The following is an 18583-nucleotide window of genomic DNA, read 5'->3' on the forward strand; positions in this document are numbered from 1 at the left end:
AAATCCCCCCCCCCCTCGAAATAAATTCCTGGCTACGCCTCTGCTGACGGAAAAGTTGAAGGTCCGTTGAAGGCACGACAGAACTCACCGAAATCACCGCACCGACTGGCAGCGCCGCGACGCGCGGCGCTATATATAGACCGGCCACACAATTGCCGCTTCCCGGCAACTGCAGCCTTATGCAGCGGTAATCTTTACCGGAAAACACTAGTGGCGAACGTCTTGTACGAAGAGGACCTGTCTGGTTCTCTTCTTTATACCGAGTAGCCGCCGCTACCGCGCATGCGCAGAGATGAGAGCCATCTGGTAGGACTTCAAGCGATCCAGCGGCCCACGCGGCGCTCAACCTCTCCGGTCACGGCGCCGGATTGTCCGCTTCGTGCGCCATATAATTCTTTCCCATTATTAACATAAACAAATTACTTGAAGCATTGCCTAAATACTCGGCACCGCAGGCTTACACGTTAAAACTTGCAAGTTTATATTCGGGGTATATATTTTATATTTAATGAGCAAACAGAAACGGTGTGAAGTTCTTCGACTAGCGCGTAATATGATGACGGGAACTTCAGAGGTAATACCCTCTCGTTTAGTGGCCGCGTTCTCCTCTTATTCCACCTCCGGCATGGCAGCGGTCCATTTAGTGACGCACACGGTGATGTGAACCGTTCGCTTTCCGAACCGTTATAAAATTTCGCCCCCTTGGAAAAAAGCGTTCTTCAGTTTACTGTCGTAGCGCTGCCTCACATTTTTAGCCTGTCGCTAGTTCGGGCGTTTTTCAGATCAGATATGAGGGTAGCAACAAAGTCTATGATAAATAAAGGTGCAAGGTGCCTCGAGCGGCCAGTCGCGCGGCAATTTTGCGCGTATTTGCGGGCTTCTTTCACGATCGGAATATCACTTTTATGTAGAGCGTATTGAGCAACAGAAAGCTGTATTGGGATTTTCTCATGTCTCTCTACAATTTCCTCATTGACGCGTTTAATGTAACTTTAATATTTGAGAAGTTGATTAGTTATGTAAGAATAATTATCTAATTAGCCAGAATGAAAAAAAAAATGTTTGAGTATCTCCAAGCGACGATAAACAACATTCCCTTTGTTCTGTCCAGCTACGGGGCAGTTGAATATTTTTAAACCTAGTTAGCTTGGACAGCCTGTATACACCCAAGCTAGGCATTGCGTCATATAGATCGCCGAGCACATTATGAAATCGGAAAATAGTGCCACAGCATGTATAAGGCATGGAAATGGGAAGAAAACGAGTACCAGCGAATATTTGCAGAGTGCATAATTAGGCCAGAAGTGTCACCCGTTCGTCACAAATTACGCATAACACGGCCCCAGATCGTGTTCTACAAATGTGATGTCGCTGTGGCCTACCTGAAGCTCTGCCGGGTCACGGTAAAACGCTGCCTATAACGGTCGTATAACGACGCTTTTGAGCCCATCCTAAGCGCTTTCTTACAAAGACCGTAATTAACAGTCGTTGTCGGAACTTTGCCGTCGTATCAACCATAACATGGCATCTAGCTATGCCGTCGAAATGTCATTTCACTGGCACGTTACGTTCTTTCAGGATATGCGGCGACATTGCTGCGCTTTTTTGTAAAAATGGGCTTCTGAAGCTTCGGGACTCTTGTCTAAGTAATTTTCTACGAAAGCTGTAATTACCCTACACAGTCTTAATCTTTTTTCTTTCGTTCATCGCCCATCATGGAGACGCTTCCTATTTCTACGAAATACGAGCAATATGCCTCATTTAGTTCGCCGAGGAGGCCGCGAGAACTAACCACGTGTGTCCAATAACGCATGAAAATGGGGGAAAACAGAGTATTCAGGAAATATTTTACATACACATAATTAGCCTAAACATTTAAAACTTTTCTTTTTTTTGCACCTATGGCACGAAAATACGGCTGCAAATTCTATTTAAGCATAGAAATATAAAAGAGCTGCCAACTGTACACTCACAAAAATGTTTCCACCACTCTGGGGCTTATCTTGTCTCACAACGATAATCATCTAGCTTGCCGCATTTCCTTTCTTTAACGCTGCAAGCCCGGTACTTCCAGGTCACGAACGGCATGCGTTCTATCAGCGTCACATAGCATTCCTTACAGGAAAGTATACCCAGAGCAGAGTTTTCAAGAAAGGAAACGCAAGCAAGGCAAATGACGATTATCGCTGAGGGACAACATAAGGCCCAAAGGGCCAAACTGTTTAAGAGTGTACGCGGTTATCCCAGGACAACAGGAAGTATTTGAAAACGTTTCATATAACACCTCTAAGCAGGCCGAAAACGAGGATTTGGGAATATTCATTTAGCATCTGTTTAAGCTAACACTTGAAAATTTGCCTGTGTATACCATCCCTAGCATATGCCAGCCGCTTGCTCCTAATATAAACTCGGCGAATCATCAAGCTTATTATTTTTTTAGGACGCTGGGATAACACGTATGCAATGCAGATCCACTGTAAAACAAAGGTGCTTTAAGCGTTCAAAACATTTGTTTTCGAGATGAACACACGTGCACACACACACACAAAACGAAACAAAAGAAAAACAGTGCAACGAATATTAACGTAATATTTCGTTACACTTTTAAAATAATTTCGTTATTTGAGGCTTGTCTCACAACGACAATCGCCATCTGTCTTGCCCGTATTTCCTTCCTTAATGCTTTGAGGGTCGATTTGTTTTGGCCGTATGCGACCGCCCAGGATCGATTTTTTTATTGCAGATTCCGATTCTTCTTAGGCACTTATATCGAGAAAAAATATTACCGTAGTTTTTCCAGGGTGACCGTAAAGTGAGAAAAAAATATTTTGCGTTGGTATAAATGCACTCTTCATTCATGAATAACAACAATAAAAATGGAAATAAAGTTATCAGAATTAAAAATTTGATGCATTTTTATGCACATAGTTCAAGGCTTTGGAAATCCGCACACGAGAACATTTCGCAAGCCTCAGATGTTCCTGCTCTTACACTAATACGTACGTCCATAGCGTAATCGAACTGTGTAGGTGCGCGCACTCAAGAAAACTGTTTGGTTGTATGCCCATGAAAAAAAGCAACACTTGTGACAGACTTCCGCTAATCTTCATCTTATCGCCAACCAGCTAGGGCAATTAGTTTTCGCGACTCTTAAAAAAAAAGAAAATAAACACATGCACGGCGGCATCCATCCTATGCGCACCCCTGTGAGCACTAAACGAGCGAGAAACAAGCGGTCGCCCTTTGAGCGATTAGGAACGAGATAGCCATCAATTTCGCACAAACAGCCGAAACCGCCCCCGAAACAAAATCCAAACGGCCGCCCGCCCGCCCATGCGCGAGCAGTCGTTTACAGAAGCGTGGGAGCAAACCAGCGCTAAAACTAACCATGCAACGAAAACCGAGAGAGGAAGACGCGCGAAAAAAATTCCCTGTATTCCCACATAGTGGCAGCACATGACAGAAAAGGAAAAGTTAGGAAATTGGCGCGCTTTTTAAACGTACACACGGCGCCGCAAATATACGGTTTCGACCACTTTCGGACTTGTTCGCGGCTCCGTATATTTACGTCATTGACCGTCAAAGGGTTAACGCTGCTCAGTACGTCCACGTCAGGAACGGCTTGCGCGTTACCAGCGTGACATAGCATTCTCGACAAGAAAGTAGCGAGCGCCGCGTTTTCAAGAAAGGAAACGCAAGCAAGTCAGATGACGCTTATCGTTCTGGGACGAGATGAGCTCCAAAGGGTGCAAACTTTTAAGCGTGTATAGTAACTGAAACACTCAGGTTATAACAATATATTAACTGTGAAAAATATTTTTATTCCTGTTTTCGTTTGAATACATGACCGCACTATTTTTTTGCACGCGGATGCACGCAGGTGGCGTGCTACGTCCAAAACGCGCCGCTCTTGTGGTATAACGCGCCGTACTTGTGGTGTTGGATAAACGTGCGAGGAGACAAGCGCACAACGCCGACGAAGTTCAAGCCAGCATTTTTCATGAACGTTTGTCTAAGTGGTGGGAAATTCAATGATCAGAAATCAATACCAAGCTTTTTGTTTAAACGTCCGCGTTGTCGGTTACGTGCGTTCGCTTCTGGCGCATTTAGACGCGTAACCGCCAGACGGAGCGCCATATTGGCCAATGCTTGAACTGCTTCTACAACGAGGAGGCCCAGGTCGACCGCGTTCGTCTGATTGCTAGAGGTAAGTTTAACCGATATGTCATTCGTCACCAGATACAGTTAAAAGGACTTGCTGATTGCCTAGTTGCTCAAGGAGCGCTAAATCGCGCACTACACTCGATCGCCCAGTTTCACACTCCGCAACATGAGCCATGCTCAATCTTGTTTCGTATTGTGTGTGTTTGTTGTGCTCGCTATTCCGCGCATATGCACGCATGCACTATGTTAAACGTTCAAGTTGTTAGCGCTGCGTAGCAGTTTAGTATGCACTCGAAGCGTTGACAATATATCTTGCTTAAAGTAGTGCTCGGCGATTGAAACGCGTGCTGCTCGGAGTGCATGGCAACTGGTTCTTTTTGTGCCACTTGTGAGCGCTAGGGACATATGAAGCAGTGTGGTATGCGGTGAATACGGGAGCATTTTTGACTCATTCTGGCTGCATTTGGCTCCCGGGCGATCGCCCAGCTAGGCCACCGCGCTCACCGGTGGAGCAGAAAGCGTCGGCAGCCACGCGCACTGAGTATCGCGTTGCAGTCGCTGAGCACGTGCTTGTTGCACTTTCCCGGGGACCGCTTATTCAAGCTTCTTTCGCGACTTTGATGCTAAAGACGTCTAGGGCAATTTCGTGCTTGCACAACAGTTCGAGGGCGCATAGAACTCCGTTGTTTCAGTCGTCCAAAGCACCGCACTTTGAGGGCAACCTAAAACTACTCTGCTGTGAAGTTTCACTTATGCCAGAGCAACCCCGCCGCCTCGGTGTGTGCTACCTTAGATTCCGCTGTTGTCTGCAATGTCGTGTCGGAAAACGTTGTCGCAATTAAAACACGGAATCGTATCTGTAAGGCACCTTTGTCCAGCTTGGTCAAGACAAAGTTTGACACTATCTGAATTTGGGAACCTTCCCAGCACCTATGATGCTCGTTTAATGCATATGATATAATGCCTAGCAGCTGACGAATGGTGGCTCGGTTATGTCTATGGATAAGAAGTTAGGATATTGAAATACTTGCAGCCTTACTTAGCTACAACCAGCATGACAGGTATGTTACTGACAGCATGCATAACTCCATTCATGCTGCTGTCCTGCCCCCTACACAACAGAAATGGAGTTGCGATCCTCGTAACAATCTTGCTCACTCCTTGCTTTTCTTTTTCAAGCGTGCGTTTAGTCAGTTTTATCACAACATATATATGCTGTACTGAATAAAACGAAGGTGACAAAGCAGGTAATTTCAATAGAAAATAACACGGAAGAAGCACTGGTAGCTGGAAGTCTGAGTACCGTGCAGGCCAAAAGCAAAGTTCATACCCATGTGATGATGTTTCACATAACGTGGGGGAGGGGTTACTGGTAAGATTGGACAACATGGAATTGTACAAGGACAAGCTGGTGAGAACTATAGATCAGGTTTGAAGTTTAATGATTGCAAATGAAAGGCAGCGGTGCCACAGGTGGTCCTTCATAAGACGAACAGACTTGGGCCTTCTGCTGCTGCCATGAGTTGCATAGCCGTATCATTCTGTGAGAAGGAGGCTGTGTTTGAGGAATGGGTGACTGAGCACAAAGAGGACAACACTGCATCTGAAATGAAAGGTGTGGCTGAAGTGGCGCCTTGGTACTCTGTCGACAGCTAGAGCTAGACCAACTCCCGACACGCTCGTGGCACAGATTCCAAACAAGAGAATGACAAGCAAGGAGAACTGTGAATGGAGTCACTATTGGCAGTCGTGCCCACTGGTTTGTTGCAGTCAGAAATACTTGAACTTTTATCCAGCACATGGTTGTAAAGTAACACCATACTAAGTGCTAATGCTGAATGAAACTGTTCGGTCATGGCGCAGTACATTCTTAAGAACCAGCACGAGTGTGTCAATGACAGAGTACAACGTGACCATGACTACCATTGCGTGGGTCGCGTCAAAGCTGGAGCTGACAGATGAGAACCACGACTTGGTGGCAGAATGCATGCAGGTCTACACTGAGGGCGTGCGTGGAGTTCAAGTTCATCATTGAAGTTCGAAAGAGTGGATGCTTGGGCTTGTTTTTGTTGCTCTTGGTTTGTGCATCACTGAAGACATGCAGCAAGGATGACATTGCAATATGTGACACGTTTGGCCGGGGTGAGACCTTCTCCATCTCATCGGGCATGCACAAGAGCGTGAATGAGGAGAATGTCAGAAACAACAGCTTTTTTTAGAAAAAGCTTGAGGACAGCATGTTGCATAAGCTGCTGCAGAATCAGGTTCCAAAGGACTGCTTCCTGTGGGCAAACATCTTTGACAGCTGGCTCATGCTGAAGACATTACTTAGCCAAGGCGCACATGACTAAGAAGTGTACTATCATGAAGGCTACGTCTGCATAGCAAGCCACCACCATCTGCAAAAATGCAGTGACCAAGTGGGACAATGCAGCGTTTACCCCACTGGTAGATCAAGAGGGGGGCTTCCTGAGACATGCTCAGGCTTCAGCGGCAGCAAAGCTGTGTGTGCAGTGATCGTCGTATGACCCCTCCCACCCTTTCCTATGTTTTGGTGCGAGCTCCTCCACCCTCCCCTGAGGGTACTCTGATGCAAAACATCAAGGAAGTGGGCAGTGCTAAGAACTTTGGCTGGAGACCTATCCAACGACTTGCCCATTCCACTATAAGCCTGTACAACACAGAAAGGAGTGACCTCCAAATGTTGGGTAATGTTGTCTTGTACCGCTGAATCTTGTCCTGTGACATAAACTAAGGGTGATAGTCCTTGCCGACATACCCGGCAATTTGCAGGGTGTTATGATCTGTAAGGAAGAGGATGACAGAAGGCAGATGAATTGGAGAGGACAAGGAAGTAGAACCTTTAATGGGCCTGTGATGTTTGCTTCATGCCGATGGGCTCCTACCGGCAAATACAAAATGAAGACATGGGCTTATATGCGTGTTAGAATTTTTTTACATGCTTGCAACCTGACTTGGCTCTCATCAGCAGCTAGGCACTATGCTGTTGATGGCATTTAGGACTCCCAAGTGCTGGTGGCTGGGACATGGTGACTAGCACAAAGGTGCAAAGCCAGCGTTCTGCCTGTGTGACATTCTGCATAAATCCAGGGAAAACACGGGGTAGGCGGGAGATGGAAATTCAAGACGACGAGCAAAAGGAGAACAAGGTAAAAGCAGGGGCCAACATTTCGACAACTGGATTTGTCTTCTTCAAGGCTTCAAGAAGACAAGTACACTTGTCGAAACGTTGGCTCCTGCTTTCACCTTGTTCTCGTTTTGCTCATCATTCTGCATAAATAGGTGTCTAGCCGTGTGTGGGACCAGTGACTTGCTCAGTTGCCATTTTCCTTTATAATTGAGTGCTCCACAATAGAAGTGAAAATATAATCCATGAAAGAAACTGGGTGAACAGGGGAAGTTGTTCGAATTGATTAGAATCAAGCTGTGTAGGCAAAGTAATCGCATATTGCTGATCACCTGTCACACCAATGGTACACTGCAAACGCATCAGTGGGTGCAGCATTTGACTCCAGTTTATCTTGCACCTACCATATTGTTTATTTGTGGAGAGCAAAACTGTGTCCTTTAGGACATGGCAAAGGTTAAAGACATTAATTAGATGTTCTTGCGATCTGGGAATGTGGTTGTTTGTTATGGAAAGAGGATATCTCTTTGTGTGGTTTATTGATATCTGTGACAACTGTCTGGGTAACATTTGCACAGACTATTTGTGTTGCAAAATTTTACCTCGGGCTGTTCTTGTGCCGCGTTCCTTGTCTCGACTTCATCTGTCCTGGCGTACAGAGCCTGCCATGTGAAATACCTCTTATAGGTGGAGCTGTTTTATTGGAGTGAAATAATTTCTGAATACATTGAATTATGTACTGCACACAGCTGTACAATGTCTAGTTGAGGGTTTTACATTGTACTGTCTAGCCTTATCTAGATAAGACCCCTGCAACAATCACAAATCTTTTCATTGAGCATAAAAGTAATGAAGTTGGGGTTTCAGTGTCCCAATGCCCTCTTTCTTTTCGCACAATGTTGTGCTTGTATATTGTGTTCAACGGTGGCCATTGTAAATATCGTGTCACTGTTACCTTGCATCATGCTTAGCTGGAAGGGATGATATATGTACCAGATCTCAAGCATAAATCAAGAAAATAGAAAGTGAATGTGAGGTAACATCACCCTTTTTAAGGCTAAAGGATTTAACATTCATTGCTGACTGAATCTTGCCAAATCCAGGACCTAGACTGACCTAGGCTTATTTGTTCGTTCTCGCATACTTCAAGATAGAAACGTTATCAAGATACTTCAAGATAGAAACGCAAGCACTATCTTGCAGCAAAATCTTTGGTCACGTTCAGTCGCATGCTTAACAGCGGTGCATAGATTACTTCTATTATCATTCCCCTAGCTATAAAAAGTCTTTCTGCCATAATACTGGGCAGAGAGAATTGGCATTTAGACTTCGAAGACACACAAGGATTATCTGTTCTTTCTTTGTTCACAGCATTTAAACTGCTTGAGTTACTTTGCGGATGCAGCAAAAATAATTGGAATTAGTATGGTGGCATTTGTGCAACAGGGCAAGACAATTGTGATAATTTGCACTAGTTGTGTATGCTGCCACAGACCTTGATAATGCACAATTTTGAGACCAATATGTGAATGAAACCGCCATCTGTCCTGCCTCATGTCCTGGGTTTGTTTGTTGGTAGTTCACAAATGCCAACACTGTGTCCAATTCCAAGCAAAAATCTCGTGCCGGTGACAGGGGCCACTGCTTGTTGTTTATGGTCGCTACTTTTTGAGGATTTGTTTTATGCTTTTGCATCGACCAATGTTGTTATTCCAGCACCTATAATAGAAAATTATGGGCTAGCCTGTACTTTGTTACTGCTCAATATTTGTAACAAGTTCTAAGTATTTCGGTCTACATTGTAGAATGAAACACTTGCGTTTATCTGGATTTCTGTTTTCAGACATCCAGGAAGCGAGTTCGTCTCTCCAAGAGCTCAATTCTTGTATAGTGAGGTGAGCATACACCAGTGCCCTTTTTTTTTTTTTCCTGGATAAAACATGCAAGAAAATGTACAGTTCCATTCACGGATGTAGGCAGAAAAATGCAATGTAGCTGCAAAGTCTGAGCAAGAACAAAGCAAGTGAGAAGCACATCTTCTTTCGAAGTTGCTGTTGTAGAAACTCTGGTCGCTGTATACACTGGTTTTGATGTATATTTCCACCGTTTATTTTTGTATGCTGCTGTATATTTGCATGAACATTTAACTTTTATCTTCTGTTTTTATGCATCGCTGTGTGCTATTTAGTGCTTGTTCATTAACATTGCACCATTGATTGGTTCACTGCACGCCCCTTTACCTAATGCACCCACCTGCATTTTAGTGCGGTTGTACAAAAAATTAAAGAGGAACCTCCCTAAGCGGGAACTGTACAAAATATACATTGCATTTAAGGCCAGTCAGCGTGGTGCGGAACGTGTTATGCATGATAATGAAGTTATTTTTATATATTTTAATTTACAATACTGCCAGTCTCTACTGAGACCCATAGCAGGTGGGCACTATATATATATATATATATATATATATATATATATATATATATATATATATATATATAGACAAAGAACACTGATAATGTTAAGTATCAATACATGTATAACGTCAGTTTAGCACTTTAAACATAAACAATTTTCACTACAAAATGTATACACCAAACACAAGTACATGCGAACTTAAAAAAAAAAAGGCGATTGAGGTATTCTACGCTGCATACCCGACTACATACACAGGGCACAAGTACATGGTGGTTTGCACAATCAATAATAGCACTAGCAATTTTAACCTGCTAAACAATTTTTTCAATTTTTAATTCAAACGGAGACAGTGACTCTGTGTTAGTGGTGAGAGGCAATAACATATTCCATTCACGGATGGCTTCGAAAGCATCACCCTTTTTAAGGCTAAAGGATCTAACATTCATCGTTGACTGAATCTTGCCAAATCCAGGACCTAGACTGACCTAGGCTTATTTATTTATTTAGGCAGAAAAATGCAATGTAGCTGCAAAGTCTGAGCAAGAACAAAGGAAGTGAGAAGTACATCTTCTTTCGAAGTTGCTGTTGTAGAAACTCTGGTCGCTGTATACTAGAAGAGAAGAGGGCAGTTACGCTGATGGAGTATGCATTTTTAAGTTTATGTATGCATAAGGAGTACGAGCAGAAAGATGCACATATTTACATTGCTGAGCATACACATTCCGCAACACGCCGACTGCCCTACAATGCTACGCATACCTCTGACCGTTCCCGTTCAAGGAGGCTCTGCTTAATTTGTTTGCGGGATGCCCGGTGTGGCATAACCAACGTGTGCATGTGTAATTAATGCATGAGTGGTGCATATTGTTGTTTTCGGTCCCCATTAGTTCACCTTCCATTCTCACTGGTCGGGTATTTACGAGGTCATACCATACTGCCTGCTATCCCCCTTCTTGTATAGGCCTAGGCATTTCTTGCCTAGGTTTAGTGTCTCCTTTCTATGTATGGTGTACGGGGAACGGTGAAAGCAGATGGGCTTGTAGAATGTTTTGCGTTGGCAGGCCTATTGTGATCGTGGGCAGTGGGTCATTTGTCACCGTACACTGGATGCCAGCTATCACCTGTGCACACAATGAGCTTAAACTGCACATGCTCGCCCTGTATTGGGAAAGAGGGCTTGGCTTCACACAAATTTTTCGACCGGCAACCATATAATGCGATGCATCAAAAACTGGCAGCTCCCACTTCATGCGTTAATCAGGGATAAGTGAAGCTTTCTTTGATGTTTACAGAAAGGTTTTCACTTCTCTGTAGCTCAACGCTTCGCGCTCATTGCATGGTGTGGTCAGGTTCTCATCACTTCACGTCTTTGTCCGCACTCGGCTGCTTTTGTTGACCACTTCTTTGTAGCTGACTTCTTCAGCTTTCTTCTGCCCCAGTGTAGAGTAGCAAGCCAGAGCAAGCTATAGCTAAGGCCAACCTTTCTGCCCTTCTGTAAATACATTTTTCTCTCTCACTTGGCAACTTCACTACTTTTGTTCTGCTTGTCTATTCTGAACACGCCCATTCTTCATGATTAGCTAAGAATGCTCACAGGCCCATTTGCTAGGGTTGTGCAAGCATTCAAAACTTTCGAATAACGAAATCGGACAGTGTCCTATTCGACAGGGTCTTCAAACCGAATGTTCACTATTTTTAAATGTGAATTAGTAATATTTCAAGATACTAACTGTGCCAAAGTAAACATTCAATGGAAGCAAAAGTACAGTCAATTTTCACCCCTGTGGGCATAGTATAGACATAAAACATGAGAAATTGCATAGGGAAGGAGGCTACATCACATGGGTAGCCATATTTACCAGTCTGTAGAGCGATCATTTGCAATGCCTGAATAGCCCTGTGTTTGTGAAGGAACTACTTGTTTGCTCCATTCAAGCTTTTATTAACGCTTCTTAACGTATTGTGTGTAATGACAGAAACTCGATAACTGAGATGTGAGCATTGTTTCATGTTAGTTGTGATAACAACTATTCATTACTATAAAATTATCTGCTTGAAAAGTATTCAATTCAATTCACTTCTGGCACTACTCAACTCGTGCTCAACTTGGTTTCGAAAATCACTATTTACGCAGTGCTACAATTTTCACATACCCAGTGATCCAAGTTGTATAATTGGCAAAACGGCTGCAGCCGACAACCATAAAAGGGGGAGGGGGAAGAGGCAAAAAAAAAAAAAAGCTTCGCTTTAATAAATGAGTGTATGACTAGCTTCCATGCTTTTGTGGTGCTTGGATTTGAAAGAGGTGACAGTGCTCTTATTTTTATTCTAGCATCCTGAAGCCGGTGATTCTAGACATGCTGAAGCCGGTCGGAATAAAGACAGAGTCCTTCTCTCAGGGTTGGTGTTACCTTTTGTGCACTTTAGTGTTGCTTACAATGTGCCCTGTTGCACGGGTGCTTGGTGTGTCAGTATGTGAAGAGGCCTTGCAGTGCCTTTTGTGAAAGGTGTGGAACGTGTCTAATATCTGTGGGTCATCTACCTGACAAGTCTTTTCTAGCAAAAAGCTTTTGAATGTGCCTCGTGTGGGTGGAGTGGTCGGCAACATTATGCTCCTGCTGTCATGGCCTTGCAGCCTTTCCACTCTTTTCATATTGTTCAAACTCCACTCAAATACATGCCACTGTGCCCAAGCAAGTGTTGCCTACCATGCTCCGTCCATCTTGGTGCCAAACTTTGCATCAGTGTGATGGTAAGGTAGTGTACCACGACTTTTAATTGTAACCACTCATCTCGGAGGTCGTGTTATCAGCGGCGTCACTCACCGTCAAATGGTGGCACTACCACATCAGTAATGATATTTCTCCATCCTCTCCCCCTGCTTTTGTTAGAGCCATTGCTTCGTGGTGATGTCTAAAGTAATCCTTCCCATAGCCATGGTATTTGCTTCGAATAAAGGAGGCATATGTGTGACTTTTTAAAATCTCAGAAAAATCAGACAGCCTTTTCAGTGAAATTGTAGGCTTGCAGGGGGCATTATCACGATTATCATCATCATCAGCCTTGTTATGTCTACTGCTGAATGAAGGCCTTTCCTAGTGATCTCCGGTGACCTCTGTCTTGCTCCAGCTGACCACATCGTATCCATTCAAATTTCCTAATTTCCTCACAGTTCCTTGCTGTTTTACACTTCCCTTCTCTTGACATTCATCCTGTAAGCCTGGTAGACCACCAGTTATATCCCCTATGCACTACATAGCCTTCCCAGTTGCATTTCTCCCTCTTAATGTCAACTGGAACATTGGCTACCTGCTTTTGCTCTCTGATACACACCACTGTCTTCCTGTCTCTTAATGTTACACCTCTATTTTTTTTCAATTCCATCGCCCCTTGCACGGTCTTCAACTTCTTCTGAAGCTTCTCTCTTAAACTCTCTTTCCACTTAAAAGTTCTTGCTCCGCACATGTTAGTACTAATGGTTAAATAAAATGATCGTACATATAGTGTCATCAAGTGCAAATACGGGCGGGAAAAAATTGAGTGTACAGGACAGACACTCATTTTTCTCTGCCCGTATTTACTCAACAACGCTACATGATGCACCAACTGGCCCAACAGTCTACACTAATGATTGTACACTTTTCAGGGAGAGTGGTAAGGCTGCTGGTCATTACTTGCATGTGCATGCGCAAAGATAATTAAGTGGTTCAGATAATGATGACAATATTAGCTAGTGACTAAGCAAGTTTATCTGCTGTGTTCAAAAAGAAGTGTTGCTGGGCCTATTTAGGAGCGATAAATTTTGCATCACCTTGCAGTTACTTTTTTTGAGGATGCACGATTAGAAATTTATTTAGTTATTTGATTTTTCTATATTCTGGCCCTCTTTTAGTGGATGGAATTTGTGGCACTGTAATAGCATGTGGCTTTAGTATTTTTGGTCTTCTGTATGCAGACCTGCTGCAGCAACATTGTGCAGCTTCCTTTAGTTATCCATAGCGAATGTGCAAAGCTGCTAGGGAGAACCACTGCCACATATTGAACTACAAAACAAAGCTGTTTGCAAAGTGTGTAGGATGGAGAACAACTGTCACATCATCCCAACACCCTAGCACGACCTATCAATAGTTTGGTTCCACCTAACCGTTCCTCATTTCAGGTTCACACCCCCTTACTGGATCTCCTCTTGTCTTGAAGTAATGCTTTTTTTTTTTCACTTTACATAGTTTCAGATGCACCTTTGTGCGAGGAGCCATCAGACATCAGTTGTGTTGCCCGGAGCCATCAGCAAGATGCACACGAAATGGTATGATACTTGCTGCACTGTGATTGCAAAAATGGTGTTTTTAAAGAGAAAAATGGTTTGAGCTGTATTAGTTAACTACTGCAATACCGAACAGAGTAATTCTTACTGTGAGAAGAGGTTCGGTAAGCCAAAAAGAAAGATGTGAGAACTAAATACTACAGGGGGCAGCACTGCCTTGAAATTCCTGCACTATCTTGCCATGACGTCGTATATTTTGATGGTGCCTGTATTTCAATTTTTTCTCGATAAAGATGGGCTGCCGTGTATTTCATAAGAGCCAAAGACTGAACTGCAAAGCATCAGTGTTTGGCTGAACCTTTGCGATTCAGCCAAAAGTTGTAATTCAGCCAAATTTGTAATTAAGCCAAAGTGGTAATTCAGTCAAATTTGTAATTCAGCCACACTTTCATTCTGCCTGCCATCACAAATAGGTGATGGCAGGCAGAATTACTTGTCTATGCAGAGTTCTGATTGCAATTGGACTGACGGAGTAATGCAATTTAAAGAAAGATATAATTACTTAGTGTCTCTCCTTTAAGCGCCTTTAACACTAAAAAAAAAATGGTGTGAATGCTACGCACTGTAGGAATCTGTTATGCAAAACATTCTGCAAGTACTTGGCTATCCAGTATCATTTGGGTTTCTGCAAAATGATACCAGGTGGACCAAGGAGTTCCTGCAAATTGAGTAGTTGTGCGTGTGGGTCACGAGTGTATTTGTGCGACAAAAGCAGTGTGACAGCAGCCACATTGTAGGTGATTGTATGATGGCAATAGCGTGATTTCCATGCCAGCCGTTCAAGGCAAGCCTATGACATAGCGATTGTTCGGTTCTACATAGGCAGTGGACGAGCGGAAGCGAGATGAATGCGGTATTGTGATGTCATCAGCAACTATGTATTATGCAATCGTACGTACTTATGGCTATTTCATGCGGTGTATGTTAAAAAACGTGGTTAACTCGGGCTATCGTGAAGTCTCTACAACGTTGCACAGTTTCTAAGTAACGTAGGCTTCTACAAGAGAAGTACTGGGCAAAGTGGGCCAGTCCTAGAGATGGTGCAGTCTGACGGGGTGTGGCGCCTCAAGGCATGAGCTGTCACAAGGAAAGATGACGACAAAGTGACATGGGTTGTACGTGCCAAGTCTCTTGAACAGCTGGCTGGCATTAGAACAAGAGAAGCATGTGCGTGATCGTGGCCCGATGGTTAGAGTACCCAGCTGTGGCGTGTGATGGCAGAGGTTCGATTCCCGCATCAGTCGCACATTATTATTTTTTTTTATGAAAGCTAGACGAGACAGGAGCCTGCCTACATAGCTCAATCTACCAAGAATGAGGCAAAGAATGTTTCACATTAAAAAGATTGGCGAGGGGTGATTTGTCTAAATTCTTGCTAATAGTGTTTGAGATGGCCAAAGTACTATTACAGCTGAATCCCGCTGCAACAAAGTTTGGGCCTCATACCACTGAGCTTGCTATCAGTTGATAGAAATAGCTCTTATTCGAAAATACTTGCTTCTGTACGCATCTCCTTTTTATGCGTATTTGAGAATGTCTGACTGGTTTCGCAATTTTTTTCAAAGACATTTTATTTGCTGTGCATTTTACTAACCCCTTCCTTCTAATCTCTTTTGGAATAACATAAACACTACTCCTTAGTGTTCAAACTGGATTATGGCATTTTAAAAAAAATTTTTTCACACGCTTACTAGAGAGTTACAGCATCGGGCTACGTGGTTTCCCGTCTGGACATAAAACATAGTTCTGCGTTGCTCAGGGAAATTTGCAAAGGTACTCGGGGAAAACCTGGAAAGCTCAGGGAATTTGTAAATGTCAACTTGGTAGACACCCTGTACATTCGCCCTGAGGCATTGTTGTAGGGGACGTATTATATGGGAGCAAACGCAAAAAGTTACCAGCATGGCATAAAAATGTGTTTGGTGTGATTGCTGCACTGGACACAGATTGCAGTGGAATCAGCAGGTGACAGCGGCACACTCAATGAAATCAATTGAAGTCATGTTGCACTCATGTGCAAATGCTGCCAGAGCGCAGCAGAAAACATCAGTAGGGGCGGCGGGGAAAATAGTGCCGGGAAGGGCGTTCCGCTCTTTAATAATTTGGGGAAGAATGACACTTGGAATGCAGATGTAGGGGATGAATATTTGCCACATTTTTTGGCAGTCTCATTGAAAGTATGAACGTTTGAATAGTGCAGCTTCCTAATTAAATCATGTATAAATATTAGATGAAAATGTCTTTTGACCATCCAATAATTAAACTGCATATTTTACCATATGTATGCAAATTGAAATATAAAAGGTATATAGTGTGTGTAGTCCATGTGGCGTGCTAATAAACGCGACTTATTCACACTATTTGGTAGACAGAATGCAATTCAGAATTGAATGTTTAGTGATCTGCTTGTGAGGAAAAACTCAAAGATGACTGTATTTGCAGCACTGTGATAATAATGAATAAAAGAGGAGTGCTGTGGCACCAGATGTACAGTCGCGGACAGAATATTACGGACCATAAAATCTAAGAAAAAGCTGAATATCTCCGCGACCTCACAACGCAATCGGGTATTTGCATTCTGGACCTCGACTAGAATATGCTAACAACGTTGTCGTGGGCGGTTTTACTGGTTACTGCTACAGGCTGCTCGGGAATTGAACGTTTTCGGAGATCCTGTGGTCCATTTTATTCTGTCCGCGACTGTACATGAATATTGTACTCGCTTAAACTTGTGTTTCGGAGCAGAATGGCTCATACACTTGAACGAGTTTAGTTTTCAATGCAGTTTTGCACATTGTTTTGAACAGTTGCAAGTGTAGGTATGTTAGCCAAATGGGCAAATAATGGCTTGCTGTTCCTAAATCAAGATAATGAATTCATAGGCTGCCTAGAGGCCAGGCATCTGCATTGTATGGCTGGAAATTATCCAGAAGCTATGAACGTTTGCTCATTGAAGAACCAGTGCAGTAAACCGCGTCTCACTTGCAGCAAAATCGTTTGCAGCAGTCACTTTCTTGCATTGGTTTTCTGGTAGGCTTCAGTAAATGGTGTCATCTCTTAGAGTCGAACAGTAACGAATATTAGACTGCGTATTTTGAACAGAGAATTATGAAATCGAATAAGGCTAGAATAGCTAAGACTGCTTGTTTTGTATTCAACATTTAGTATTTGGACAACTGTAACTACAAGCTTTCTTAAAGCTAAGTTCACATTGGGCCCACCACAAACATGCAAATGGAAGCCGGTGAAGCAGTCGGGAGAGATGAGAGGCATGTCTGCAATGAGCTCTGCCTTGGACGGGTCACCAGATGAGGCGAATTGTTTCAGTTTTTTACAGTAAAGCTAAGTGGTGTAACAGTTCAGTAATTGTTTTCATGTGTGGCGGCGTTGTCGGTGTCAAGAATATGGAGGAGGACGTTGTTGCAGTATTTCACAGCATGATGACAGGGTGGGGCAAGGGTGCTGTGGGGATTTGTAAAATAATTCGGGAAATAAAAAACTGGCTGTGGCTTAGCTAAGGTTAAGCCCAGGATGCGAAGCATACTAGCCTTTATTTTAACGCGACAGCGTTAAGGAGCTCGTGTCGCAAAAAAGCCGGTGTCGTCGGTGTCGGCTCAGGCGTGCGGAGCTTGCTCAGGCGCACATTTCGTTGTCGCGCCGAACGCTGCGTTGCTCGACGCTCACCGCGTTCGATGCGGGGCGCGTAGTCGCTGCGTCGTAGCAAAGCCACCTAGAAACAGTCTCTGTAGCAAGCCGCAACCTTCGCTTCTCATTCCAACGAGCAGCTCTGCCTCCAGGAGGCATCTCACCTCGTGAGTGTCTAGCAGAGGCAAGCGCAGCTGCTTATATACCGCCGCGACGCCGCGAGCGACGGCACGAGTTGGAGCCCCGTTTCTCCTGTGTCGTGACGTCACGGTGTCACGTGGTATTGAAGGCGACACCGCCGCGCCTGAGGAGCTGGGTTGAGCTCTCGTAATATGGTTCGCATAAAAGGCATGGCACAAAGCTTTGCACACATAGCCGACTAAAATTGAATCATTGTCACTCACTTGGTGAGGCCCGCCATCTTGTGAGAGCACCTCGCCATAGACCCATTTGATGCTTTCGTCTGTGACGCCCTAAAAGCCTCCATGTGCTTAATCACAATTTTGCGGTTCGACGGTCGACCCTTGTGGGGTCCACGTTTGTCGATGTCATGGAGGAATGACAGAAACTAGAAGCGAACATGGGCATTTACATATTCGAGAACAGAAAAAAGGCATCTAGTAAAAATACCAGATAGAAATCATATAAACAAAGGAAGAGATGGGAACGTGCCACAGGAGGAACAAAGTAACACAAGAGCTCTGCATGAGAGAAAGAAAAAAACTAAAATATTCTACGAGATGGAAGACTCTGAATTACATGTATGTCAAAGAAAAAAAACGTGCCCCTTATAGAAGTTTATACTCATCACGTGGGTGCGATGCAGCGCACACTATTCCAGTTGGAATTATATACATAAAAGACAAGGAAAAAAAAGTTCTGCG

The 18583-nt window shown here is 43.7% G+C and overlaps 1 protein-coding gene across 4 annotated transcripts in view; it reads left to right on the forward strand.

Annotated features, from left to right (window-relative positions):
- The first annotated feature begins 3810 nt into the window (after nucleotides 1-3810).
- The window catches only part of LOC135910235 (uncharacterized), a 104612-nt gene continuing 89839 nt past the window's right edge, over nucleotides 3811-18583 (forward strand). Inside the window, exons 1-4 of one of the 4 annotated variants that reach the window (XM_065442284.2) lie at nucleotides 3811-4207; nucleotides 9156-9207; nucleotides 12063-12130; nucleotides 13957-14036. In XM_065442284.2, coding sequence (XP_065298356.1) covers nucleotides 12088-12130; nucleotides 13957-14036 — 123 coding nt within the window. In that variant the 5' untranslated portion in view covers nucleotides 3811-4207; nucleotides 9156-9207; nucleotides 12063-12087. The remainder of the gene's footprint in view (nucleotides 4208-9155; nucleotides 9208-12062; nucleotides 12131-13956; nucleotides 14037-18583) is intronic. The other 3 variants (XM_065442285.2, XM_065442286.2, XM_065442287.2) reach the window with 3 other exon arrangements.

This window comes from Dermacentor albipictus, chromosome 10 (assembly GCF_038994185.2).
Source record: "Dermacentor albipictus isolate Rhodes 1998 colony chromosome 10, USDA_Dalb.pri_finalv2, whole genome shotgun sequence".
In the NCBI taxonomy this organism is placed as follows: domain Eukaryota; kingdom Metazoa; phylum Arthropoda; class Arachnida; order Ixodida; family Ixodidae; genus Dermacentor; species Dermacentor albipictus.